We start from the raw sequence: 13,139 nt of genomic DNA, 5'->3' as shown, positions 1-13,139 counted from the left end.
AGTCACACAGCTGACAAGAGGCGGGGGCGGGATTAGAACCCACGACCTCTGACTCCCAAACCCGGGCTCTTTCCACTGTGCCACGTTGCTTTTCTTCGAAGTGCTTGGGCGAGCACAGTAGAAAAATATAACAGAGTACAGTATGAATGTACTCTCCCCAGCGCTTAGTACAGGGGTCTGTGCCCAATAAGCGTTCAATTCGATTGATCGACTGATTGATTGATGGCCAAGCACCTGGGCAGGGTGTCCTGTGGCCAATTGATTTCCCATCGTTCCACGAGGGGGCGCCACGAGACTGCGGGAAACCTCATTCCCTCCCTTCTCTCCCTTGTACCGTGGCTGCGTGACTGTAATATAATAATAATAATAATAGTATTAATCAATAATAGTAATAATAAAGATGGTATTCATTAATAATAACAATAATAATGTTGTTATTTGTGCAGAGCACTCTTCTAAGCGCTGGGGTAGATACAGGGTAATCAGATTGTCCCACATGAGGCTCACAGTCTTCATCCCCACTTTACAGATGAGGGAACGGAGGCCCAGAGAAATGAAGTGACTCGCCCACAGTCACCCAGCTGACAGGTGGCAGAGTCCGGATTCGAACCCATGACCTCTGACTCCCAAGCTCGGGGTCTTGCCACTGAGCCACGCTGCTTCTCATTAAGTGCTTACTACGTGCCAGGAACTGTTCTGTGCGCTGGGGTAGATACAAGCAAATCAGGGGGGGACGCAGTCCCTGTCCCAGGTGGGGCTCCCCGTCTTAATCTCCATTTTACAGATGAGGGAGCTGAGGCCCAGAGAAGTAAAGTGACTCGCCCAAGGTCTCCCAGCAGACAAGTGGGGGAGGCGTTTAACAAATGCCATTAAGTACTAGTATTATTATTATTATTTTGAATTGTTCAAAACTCCCAACTGAGGTCAGGGGCAGAGGGGCCGTGGATGGGAGAGGTGTAACCTGATTCCAGGATCCCAAGACCTTTCACCTGCCCCAGGCCATTACCCCCCACCTCAATCGCCCCTCGCCACCTACCCCCGGAAAGCGACCACCCCCCAAAATTCCCCCAGAAGATGCAGCAGGGCAGAGCTCCCCCCTGACCCTGGGGCCAGGCAGAGCGAGAACAAAAGGGGAGAGGGAGGATCCTAAGGGAGGATCCTAAGGGAGGGGAGGGATCAGAGAAAGAGGAGGGCCGGAGAAAGGAGAGGCTGGAGGGGAGAGGGAAGAGCCATGGAAGGAAGAGGGGAGGAGGAGGAGGAGGGGAGAGGGAGGGCAGGAGGTGGGACAGAGGGAAGAAGGAGGAGGAGGAGAAGGGGAGGGACGGAGGAGGGAGGGAGGGTATAAAGGGGCCGGCTGGCCGGGGGCCTGGGTCCAGAGGCCGTCGAGCCCCTTCCCCCCCCCTCCCCCAGGCCCCAAGGCCCAGGGATGGCTCTATCCCGGCTCCCGGCAGCTTTCCTGCCTTTCCTGCATTTCCTGCTGTTGCTGCCTGTGCCACCCCTGCTAGGGACCCCGGCCCAGACCCCGGTGAGTCCCGCAGGACCTTCCCCCCCCACCTCCCCACTCACAGACTCCTCCCTGGGATGGGCCTGGGATGGGGCTGGGGGAAGTCCAGGATGGGGGAGACGAGGAGGGGGACCTCGAGATCCTGGAGCCTTTAGGGGCCCGGAGTCCCCATCCCCCAGGACAGGTGCAGGGGGCTGCTGGGTCCCTGGGGGCGGGGGGTCCGGACCCTGGGACCTCTGCCCCCTCCCCAGGAACGTCGCCCTTTAGGGGGGAGTCCGGAGCGCTCCCTCCTAGACTTTCTGTCCTCCTGGGTCCTTCTGGGTCCAACCGACTGCCCCCTCTTCCGCCTCCTTCCTTTCCCTCCCCTTCTTCGTCCTGAAGCCCAGCTCTGGGGGCCACAGCCGGACTCCCCCTCCCCCATTTCCCTACTTCCCCCCCAGATTCCCCTTCCTGCCTCCTCTAACTCCCCACTTCCCTTTTCCAGCTCTCCCCACTTCCCCGGATCCCTCCCTCCATCCCTGACTCCTGCAACTCCCCACCTCTCTTAGTAAGCTCTTAACAATTCCCATTCCTCTTCTTCTTATTATTTCCAGCTCTGCCCACTTTCCCAGCTCCCTCCTTCCATCCCTGTCTCTTCTAACCCCCCACCTCCCTTAGTAGGTGCATATAAATGTCATTATTATTACCGTTGTTATTATTATCATTATTTCTAGCTCTCTCCCTTCCTCCTTGCCTCCTCCAACTTCCCACCTCCCTTAGTAAGTGCTTAACAAAAGCCATCATCATCATTATTAGTAGTAGTAATAACATGATTACTTTCCCCACTTCCCCAGCTCCCTCCCTCAACTTTCCACCTCTCCCCACTTCCCCAGCTCCCTCCTTCCTTTCTCCGACTCCCTCCCTTCTCCAGCTCCCCGACCCACTTCCCCAACTTCCCCTCATCCCTTCCCCATCTCCTCCGTTCTCTTCTCCAGCTCTCCCCACCCCTTCTCCAGACCCCCCCTCCAACTTTCTCCATCCCAGAAACCTTCCTGGTGTGGTTGTCCCAATTCCCGGGGCGAGCAGCTCTGGGGAGACAATGGAATGGCATTCCCCAGTTCCCCAGTCCCTCATCCTCTCCCCTTCCCTGGAATACCGTGGGTGGTAGGGAGAAAATACTTTTGCCGGAGAAGAGGATGGGGAGTATGATAGGAGGAGGGGGTTCAGGGTTGGGTGCCGTTTTTTCCACGGGGCATGTCAACTGTGTGTGCCTTTATAGCAGAGAGGGTGTGTGTGTATATATGTGGTGTGTGTGTGTATGTATGCACACGCGTGTCCTCTTGTGACCTTCTATTTTGCTGGGGAGGGATTTCCCAAAGGCCAACTCTGTTTGAGGGTGAAGGGACGGCTGCCCCCACTCTCGTGATACCAGTGCAAAAGAGGTGGTGGGGGGGGGGGGGGGTTAACGAAGGGTCGGAGGCCAGGGGAGGGAAAGTTGGGCAAAAGCTGAGACCCCCAAATCTGGGATAATGATAATAGTATTTGTAAAGCGCTTGCTATGCGCCAAGCACTTTTCTAAGTGCTGGGTAGATACACATTCATCATCTTAGACCCAATCTGTGGTCCACAGGAGGCTCGTAGTCTTAATCTTCCTGTGAGGTAACTGAAGCTCAGAGAAGTGAAGTGACTTGCCTAAAGGTCACGTAGCGCACAAGTGGCGGGGCCAGGATTAGAACCCAGGTCCTTCTGACTCCCAGGGTCCAGGGTATGTCCACTAGGCTGCTTCCCCGGGATAGGGGCAGAAGCCGGCAGAAGATGTGTGTGGGGGTGGGTTATCCAGGGACTCAGGAAGGGAGGGCGCTGACAGGCAGGGAGTATGCCTTAGGCAGGTGCCCACATGATGATGATGGTCTCTGTTTAGAGCTTACTATGTGCCAAGCACTGTTCTAAGCACTGGGGCAGATACAAGGTTATCGAGTTGTCCCAGGTGGGGCTCACAGGCTTAATCCCCATTTTACAAATGAGGTAAGGTAACTGAGGCCCAGAGAACTTAAGTGACTTGCCCAAAGTCACACAGCTGACAAATGGCAGAGCTGGCATTAGAACCCACGACCTCTGACTCCCAAGCATCTTTCCACTAAGCCACGCTGCTTCTCACTAAACTATGCTGCTTCTCATGTGCTTCTCAGAGTCACATATACACATGTGACTCTGTGTGTGTGTTTGGGCGGGAGGGATGTGTCTTTACATCTGTAGGTGTGTTTGTGTGCATGCATATGCTTGTGTTTCAGATGCTTGTGTGTGTGTTAGGGAAGCTTAAGGAATGGGAGAGGAGATGTGAGTGTATATGGATGGGACGGTGTGTGAGGGTCTGAATTTTCTTGAGAGGGGAAAGCCTCCTCTCCGGGCCACAGATTATGGGAGGAGCAGAATGTTTTGGCGGTGCTCGTCGTTGGGTCCGGTCATGTGATCGGGCCAGGCCATGAGAACACCCAGGAATCCACACTCTGACCATAATTATGGGTCCCAGCAACCAGCCAGGCCGGCTACTAGGGAAGACCAGGGCAGTGCGGTGCCTCGGGGTGAGGCTCTCTGTGTGAGTCTCCTCTGTGCCCGAGTGAGCCAGCCTGTGGGTGTGAATCTGTGTGTGTGAGAGTGAGCCTGTGGGTGTGAGTCTGTGGGCGACAGGTCCCCGGGGGTCCCCAGCCTCCGGTCCCACCCCGGCAGCTGCGAGCTGGCCCTGGCTGGATCCTGGGGGCTCTTCCGGTCGGCCCGATGCTTCTTGCTCAAGGTAGGACAGACCCCACCTCCCACCCCTACTTCCCCACCCCAAGCCTGTCAGCCAAGTGGGGGGATGAGGGGGAGCCTGAGAAGGAGCGGATAAATCTTCCTGTCCCTGCCCTTCCCTCCCCCTCATCCTTGGTGTGAAAGATGTTTGACAGCAGGGACCCGGGAGGCCAATGCGCTTTTGGCCCCGGAGCCTAAAAGCGGAGGCAGAAGCCGGCTTCAAGCTTGCGGGTGGGCCAGCGTGGCTCAGGTCCCCACCCCATCTCCCTGTCACCTGCCCAGAACTCAGCCCTGCAGGGACGGGGAGGCGGAGGGGACCTGGATCGTTGGGGTCCGCCATCCGGCAGGCCTCCGACCCGCGAAACGGGTGACCTCGGCAGGGTTTCCCCACGCATTCGCGGACACGTCTGCGTGGCTTGACTGACACGCACATACGCCCACGCAGATGGACCCACGTGCACACCCTAGCGAGCCTGTCAGAGGGATTTTCCAGAGCTGTCCCACCTTCTCGAGGGTACTTAGCGGCTCACCCTGTCCCTACAGCGGTCCTGCCTGGAGTCCCACTGCCTGCCCGCGATCCTCCAGGCAGGTATCGGCTCACCCTCTCTCTCCGGTGTTCCTGCCTGGAGTCCCGCCTCTTTCCCGAGATCCTCCGGGCAGGAGCACTGGAGCCAGGTGCTGCTCGAAAAGGGGGCCAGATGGAGCTCCCTCTCTGGTTTGATATATGCTGTTTGCTTTTCCTCTCTAAATAGCACAGCGAATGTTTGGGAGCGTTTCAGACGTGTTTATCCTCCGCTTCCACAGGGCCGGGAGAGCGGGGTAAATATTTACGGCTCCGCCACTTGTCTGTTGTGTGACCTTGGACAAGTCACTTCACTTCTCTGTCCCTCAGTCCCCTCATCCGTAAGATGGGAATTAAGACAGGGTGCCCCATGTGGGACAGGGGCCATGTCCACCCCGATGCTGAGAACAGGGCCTGGCAGTTCATGAAATACCACCGTTATTTTTTACTCTCTATTTTCTCAGTTTTCCTTCTTAATAAAAGCCCGACCACCTCGTTGATGGGTTCCTCTGCTCCCCCAGTGCCGGTGAGGGGGGATTAGAGGGGAGGGAGGAGTATTTAGATCATGTGACGCTTTTGAAGGCTTGCTATGCTCTGGTCTGAGTGTGGTGGTGGCTGGGTGAAGAACTTTTCCTCCCTTCATCCCATAATAATGCTAATCGTGGTGCTTCAATTAATGGCACTTTTTCGGGGCAGAACACTATACTAACCCCTTGGGAGAATACAGTAGAATAGAGATGGTTGACATGATCCCTGTCCACAAGGAGTTGACGGTCAAGTGGCTAGAGCACGGGCCTGGGAGTTAGAAGGAGCTGGGTTCTAATCCCGGGTCCACCATTTGTCTGCTGGGTGGCAGCGTGGCTCACTGGAAAGAGCACGGGCTTGGGAGTCAGAGGTCATGGGTTCGAACCCCGGCTCTGCCACTTGCCAGCTGTGTGACTTTGGGCAAGTCACTTAACTTCTCGGTTCCTCAGTTCCCTCATCTGTAAAATGGGGATTAAGACTGTGAGCCCCACGTGGGACAACCTGATTCCCCTATGTCTACCCCAGCGCTTAGAACAGTGCTCGGCACATAGTAAGCGCTTAACAAATACCAACATTATTATTATTATTACCTTGGGCAAGTGACTTCACTTCTGGGCTTCAGTTCCCTCAGCTGTAAAATGAGGATTAAGAGTGCAAGCCCTATGCGGGACAGGGATTGTGTTCAACCCGATTACCTCGTATCTGCCCCAGCGTACAGTACAGTGGCCGGCACATAGTTAGCATTTAACGAACATCACGATTATGACTATGTGCCACGCACTGGGGTAGAGACAAGATAAGCATTGGACATAATGCTTGTGCACATGAAGTTCACGGTCAAGTTAGGGGGGGTGAAGGGCCATTCGATCTTCATTTTACAGATGAAGGAACCGAGGCACAAAAAAGTGAAGTGATTTGCCCAAGATCACACAGCAGGCCAGTGGCAGAGCTGGAGTTAGAACCCAGGTCGTCTGACTTCCAGGCCCAGGCCCTTTCCATCTAGATCTCGTCGAGCCCCTGAGCTGCTTCCTGAGCCCGGCCCCGGGGGTCTGCAGCTCTGGTAGTAAGTAGCCACGGTCAGGGCACTGCCAACCGCGGCCCCAAGGCCCCCGGGGGTGGGTTCGGGGCTGCCCCTGCTGTAGCCGGGTATGGAGCGCCACCCTTTCAGTGGGGAGATGATCGAGGCCAGCCAAATGGCACAGCATCAAGGCCCCTCCCTGGTTCAGGTGTCTGCACTTTTGTTGTGTAGAAATCTGACTCCGGGCAGGGCCCACACACCCTGGCAGGGAGGGGAGGGACCGCCTGGGCTCGCAGAAGCTAGCCCAGTCTCTTGGGGAGGGGAGGGACTGCCTGGTTTCTCAGTAGCCAGCCCAGTCTCCTGGGGAGGGGAGGGACTGCCTGGGTTCTCAACAGCCAGCCTAGCCTCCTGGAAGGGGCCTCCTGGGCTAGCAGTAGCCCACCCCGTCTTCTGGGGAGGGAAGGGACTGCCTGGTCTCTCAGTAGCTAGCCCAGTCTCCTGAGGGGATGGGTCTCCTGGTCTCTCAGTAGCTAGTCCAGTCTCCTGAGGAGGGGATGGGGTCTCCTGGGCTCCCAGTAGCCAATCCCGTCTCCTGGAGAGGGGAGGGTCCTCCTGGGCTAGCAGTAGCCAGCCCTGTTTCCGGGGGAGGGCCCCCGTGGGCTTCCAACAGCCAGCCCCATCTCATTCATTCACTCGTTCCTTTAATCGTATTTACGGAGCGCTTACTGTGGGCAAAGCACTGTATTAAGTGGTTGGGAGAGGACAGTGGAACAATAAAAAGACACCTTCCCTGCCCACATCGAGCTCCTGAGGAGGGGATGGGCTATCTGGGCTAGGAGTAGCCAGCCCCATCTGTGGGGAGGGGATGGGCCCCCTGGGATCTCAGTAGCCAACCCCCTCTCCTGGCTGGAACAAAGGCAGCCTGGAAGAAGCTTCTCCGGGCCCTTCGAAGGCAACGGTTCCAAACCCACTGAGGGAAGCACTTCTGTTAATTGACCTCTGGAATTCACCGCCGCCGGGAGGGAGATTGCTGAGGTGGAGAGAAAAGCCTGAGTCAGAAGCTGCTGCCGGCGCCACCCCTGCCCCACCACCGCCGGGTGTTTTTTTTTAAAGGGTATTTGCTAAGCGCTTACTCTGTGCCAGGCACTGTACTAACCACCAAGGGAAGCAGTGGGGTGTAGTGGATAGAGCGTGGGCCTGGGAGCAAGGACCTGGGTTCTATTCCCCAGAGGCGCTGCCACCATTGTTTGATCTTGTCACTTCACTTTTCTGTGCCTCAGTTCCTACATCTGGAAAATGGGGATTAAGACGGTGAGCAGGGACCGTGTCCAACCTGATTAGCTTGTACCTACCCTAGCGTTTAGTACAGTGTCTGGCATGTAGTAAGTGCTTAGCAAATGCTGTTAAAAAAAGGTGCTGGGTAGACACAAACTAATCGGGTTAGACAAAATTCACGTCACAAATGGGGCTTCATCCCCATTCTACAGGTGAAGAAACTGAAGCACCCAGAGAATAATAATAATAATGGCATCTGTTAAGTGTTTCCTATGTGCCAAGTATGCGGGCTTGGGAGTCAGCGGTCGTGGGTTCTAATCCCACCTCCGCCACTGGTCAGCTGTGTGACTTTGGGCAAGTCACTTAACTTCTCTGGGCCTCAGTTACCTCATCTGGAAAATGGGGATTAAGACTGTGAGTTCCACATGGGGCAACTTGATTATCCTATATCTACACTAGCGCTTAGGACAGTGCTTGGCATATAGAAAGCGCTTAACAAATACCACTATTATTATTATTATACAAGACAATCTCATCTCACATGGGGCTCACAGTCTAAGTAGAAGAGAGAACACGTACTGAATCCCCATTTTGCAGATGAGGGAACTGAAGCACAGAGAAGTGAAGTGACCCACCCAAGGTCACCCGGCAGGCAAGTGGCGGAGCCGGGACTAGAACCCAGATCCCCTGACTCCCAGGTGTCCAAAAAAAAAAAAAGCCAACGCCGAAACCCAAAAGGATCAGGGAAGTGACTTGTTCGAGGTCACAAAGAAGATAAGTGGCAGAGCTGGGATTGGAACACAGGTCCTTCTGACTCGCAAGCTCTATCCACTAGGCCATGCTGCTTCTCCCCTCCCTTCACCCTACCTAGGACTCCCCCACCCCACCTCCGTGATTCCAGGCTGTGGGGCACCAGGGTGACAGGTAGCTGAGGGAGCTGAAGACCTCCAGCTTCTTGTCTGGCACTCTGCACTCCCGAGGTGCCTTTGATTCCTCTTTTTTCAACAATAACAATAATTAGGTTACTTATGTAACATTACCCCAGTGCTTACCACAGTGCTTTACAGTATAATACGATCGAACCCATCCCTTCCCCAGGACACTGGGCTGGCTACTGAGAGCCCAAGCAGTCCCTCCCCTCCCCAGGAGACAGGGCTGGCTTCGATTAATGGTATTTATTGAGTGCTTACTGTGTGCGGTGCCCTGTACTAAGCACTTGGGAGAGTACAGTGCAACGGAGTTGGTCATCTCTCCCTGCCCACGAGCTATCTGGGAATTAGGGAGAGGCAGATGGCCCTCTTTTACAAATGAGGAAACTGAGGCCCAGTTTCTCCTTTTTGGAATCAATTAATTCATCAGTCAATGGTGTCTTTTGAGCACCTCCTGCGTGCAGAGCACTGGGCCAAGCACTTGGGGGAGGGCAATAGAATAGAGATGGCGGAGAAGATCCCTTCCCTCAAGGAACTTTGCCGACTGTCGTACTCTCCCGAGCACTTAGTACAGTGCTCTATGCTCATTAAGTGCTCAGTAGATACCATTAATGACGATGATAATAGGGGAGATGGATATTAAAATAAATGAAAGGCAGAAGAGTATAAGGAAACGGACCTAAGGAAGGATATTGGAAATCCAAGTGCATAAGCGATGAAGAAAGGAGAAAGGTGAATAGGGTGGGGAGATGAAAGTGATCAGGGGAACACTGCCAAACAGTTGTATTTATTGAGCTCTTACGGTGTGCGGAGCTCTTGTGCTAAGTGCTTGGGAGAGTGCAATATAACAGAGTTGGTAGACACATTCCCTGCCCACAATGAGCTTACAGTCTAAGGTGGGGGAAATGATAGAGGAGAGCCCTAGGCAGGATGAACTAGAGAAGCGTTATGGCCTAATGGATGGAGCACAGGCCTGGGAGTCAGAAGGTCATGGGTTCTTATCCTGGCACCACCACTTGTCTGCTGTGTGAGTGGGACAAGTCACTTCACTTCTCTGTGCCTCAGTTACCTCACCTGTCAAATGGGGATTAAGAGTGTGAGCCCCACGCTGGACAGGGATTGTGTCCAACCTGATTACCTTGTATCTACCCTAGTGCTTAGAACAGTGCCAGGCATGTAGTAAATTGCTAAAAAAAATGCCATTACATGCAATATAGGACTACCCCCTGAGAGCCCAGCAGGTCAGATCTACAGAGACCATCCCATCACCCAGGCACACTTCGACCACTGCTTGCAGCCCCTACAATCAGGCAAACCCGGTACCAAACATCCGAGGCAAATCAGGAATAATAGCAGTAACGGTAATAATAATGCTGGTATTTGAAGAACTAATAGTATTAATAGAGGAAGGAGTTGTGATAGTTATGTAGTAGTGTAGATATGATACATGCTCACATCTTCCCCATCCTAAAAAATCCTCCCTTGACCCCACGACTCCCTCCAGTTATCACCCCATCTCCCTCCTACCACCCCTCTCCAAACTCTTTGAGCCAATTGTCTACACCTGCTATCTCAAGTTCCTCTCCTCCGATCCTCTCTCGACCCCCTCCGATCCGGCTTCCCTCCGCAGAAGCCACCCTCTCGGAGGTCACCAACGATCTCCTTCTCGCCAAATCCAACGGCCTCTTCTCCATCCTCATCCTCCTCGACCTCTCGGCTGCCTTCGTCACTCAGCCACCCCCTTCTGGAACTGCCCATCCTCGGCTTCGCCGCCACTGTCCTCTCCTGGCTGCTCATTCTCAGTCTCTTTCCCGGGCTCCTCCTCTGTCTCCCACTCCCTAATTGTGGGGCTACCTCAAGGTCTGGGTCTCCTTCTATTCTCCATCTACACCCACTCCCCTGGAGAACTCATTCGCTCCAATGGCTTCAATGACCACCTCTAGGCGGTCGATTCCCAAATCTGGATCTCCAGCCCTGATCTCTCGCCCTCTCTGCAGTCTCGTGGTTCCTCCTACCTTCACCTACCTGCCATCACTTCAAACTTAACATGTCCAAAACAGAACTCCTTATCTCCCCATCTAAAGCCTGTCCTCCCCCTGATTATCCTGTCAAGGTAGACAGCATCACCATCCTTCCTGTCTCACGAGCCCATAACCTTGGTGTCCTCTCTCTCTCAACTCACATATTCAATCTGTCATTAAATCCTGTCAGTTCCACCTTCAGAACATCACTAAAATCTGCCTTTTCCTCTCCACCCAAATGACGACCACATTAATCCAAGCACTTATCCTATCCGGCCATGACTCCTGTATCAGCCTTCTTGCTGACCTCTCTGCCCCCTGTTTCTCCCCACTCCAGTCCATACTTTACCCTGCCGCCCGGATCGTATTTCTACAGCAAATTTGGCCAATGTTCCCCACTCCTCAAGACCCTCCAGTGGTTGCCTTTCCACCTCCATATCAACCAGAAACTCCTCACCACTGGCTACTCTTCCACTCCAACCCAGTCCGCTCACTTGGCTCCTCTAATGCCAACCTACTCACTGTACCTCGGTCTCATCTATCTCACCGCCGACCTCTCTCCGTGCCCCCCCTGGCCTGGAAGGCCTTCCCTCTTCACACCTGACGGACAGGAGTTACTGAGTACCTACTAATAAAAGTAGTCAACTGTGATCCGATAAGCAGTTCAAGCAACATCTGAGGTGGAAAGACCGAAAGCCCGTGCTCTTTCCACTAGGCCACAAGCAGTCTTTCCTAGTGGAAAGAGCCCGGGCCCGGGAGTCAGAGGACCTGGGCTCTAATCCCGGCTTTGCCGCTTCTTTGCTGTGTGATCTTGGGCAAATCACCTCACTTCTCTGGACCTCAGTTCCCTCATCTGTAAAATGGGGATTAAGACTGGCGAGCCTTATGTGGGACAGTTCCTCTAGGCAGTAAGCTCGGTGTGGGCAGGGAATGTATCTGTTTATTGTTATATTATACTCTCCCAAACACTGAGTACAAGTCACTGCGTGTGGTAAGCGCTTCAATAAATACAGTTGACTGACTGAGAGGGACTGTGTCTAACCTGATTATCTTGTATCTACCCTAGTGGTTAGTATAGTGCCTGGCACATAGTAAGCACTTAACAAATACCATAAAAAAATAGATGTTGTTAGGGTGGCCATTCACCCAGTTTTATACTGTCTGCCTCTCATCCAGTACCGACACGGTACTGGACACTTTTATGTTGGATGTTTTTCATTCATCCGATCGATTGTATTTATTGAGCGCTTACTGTGTGCAGAGCGCTACACTAAGCGCTTGGGAGAGGACGATTCAACAATAAACCCATTCCCTGCCCTCAGTGAGCTTCAGTTTAGATGTGGGGAGTCGGACGTTAATATAAAAAAAAATGACAGATGAGTATATAAGTTCTGTGGGGCTGGGAGGGGAGAGGAACAGAGGGAACAAGTCAGGGTGACACAGAAGGGAGTGGGAGATGAGGAAAGGGTGGGGCTTAGTCAGGGAAGGCCTGCTGGAGGAGATGGGCCTTCAATAAGGCTATGAAGAAGGGGACAATAATTGTCTGTCGGATTTGAGGAGGGAGAGTGTTCCAGGCCAAAAGCAGGACATGGTTGCGGGGTCGGTGGTGAGATTGGCGATAATGAGGCACAGTGAGAAGGTTGGCATTAGAGGAGCAAAGTGTGTGGACCAGGTTGAAGTAGGAGAGCAGTGACGGGAGGTTGGAGGGGCCAAGGGGATGGGCTGCTTTAAAGCCAATGGTGAGGATTTGGGTTTTTTTTTTTTATTTGAAGGTGGATGGGCAACAGCTGGAGTTTTTTGAGGGGGGGGTGACATGTCCTGAAAGTTTTTGTGGGAAAATGATCTGTGCATCAGAGTGAAGTATGGACTGGAGTGGGGAGAGGCAGGAGGCAGGGAGGTCAGCAAGGAGGCTGATGCAGTAATCCAAGAGGGATAGGATGAATGGTTATATTAATGTGGTAGCAGACAGGAAAGAGGAAAGGGCTGATTTTAGTGATGTTGTGAAGGTGGGACCAACAGGATTTAGTAATAGATTGAATATGTGGATTGAAAGAGAGAGGAGAGTCAAGGATAATGCCAAGGTTAATAAAACCCTCAGCCTCTTTCCTCTTCAAATCCTAATGTCGAGTTCCATGGCTCAGGAGCAGCGCCTGCGTTCACTAGGTAGGGGAACGAATACACTGGCTTTGGAATGCAGTGGCGAAGGGCCCAGGGGAATGCCTCAGAAATACACCCTAGGTTGGGGGACGGGGGCCCCCAAAATGGTGTCTGTCATGTCACTGTGGTATACTGCTTGTCCAGTGAAACATATTTATGCCATATCTGGGGTCTGCCAGACCGTGGGCCGTGTGGGGAGAATTAAACTTGGACTTAGACTCGATCTAAGTGAGAGGGAGAACAGGTATAGAATCCCCATTTTACAGATGAGGAAATTGAGTCACGGTGGTCACACAGTGAGAAAGTGGAAGAGCGGGAATTAGATTCCAGGTCCGCTGACTTCCAGGCCTGTAGTTCTTTCCACTTTCTAGCCATTTTAGAG

At 53.4% G+C, this 13,139-nt stretch overlaps 1 protein-coding gene across 2 annotated transcripts in view; it reads left to right on the top strand.

Moving 5' to 3' along the window:
- Nucleotides 1-1,388: 1,388 nt before the first annotated feature.
- The window catches only part of MMP11 (matrix metallopeptidase 11), a 33,499-nt gene continuing 21,748 nt past the window's right edge, over nucleotides 1,389-13,139 (top strand). For both annotated transcript variants that reach the window (XM_029049447.2, XM_029049446.2), the window contains exon 1: nucleotides 1,389-1,525. In XM_029049447.2, the coding sequence (XP_028905280.1) occupies nucleotides 1,427-1,525 (99 nt within the window). In that variant the 5' untranslated portion in view covers nucleotides 1,389-1,426. The remainder of the gene's footprint in view (nucleotides 1,526-13,139) is intronic.

This window comes from Ornithorhynchus anatinus, chromosome 21 (genome assembly GCF_004115215.2).
Source record: "Ornithorhynchus anatinus isolate Pmale09 chromosome 21, mOrnAna1.pri.v4, whole genome shotgun sequence".
In the NCBI taxonomy this organism is placed as follows: domain Eukaryota; kingdom Metazoa; phylum Chordata; class Mammalia; order Monotremata; family Ornithorhynchidae; genus Ornithorhynchus; species Ornithorhynchus anatinus.
The sequence above is the reverse complement of the archived record's forward strand: the minus strand, read 5'-3'. Positions and strand labels throughout refer to the sequence as shown.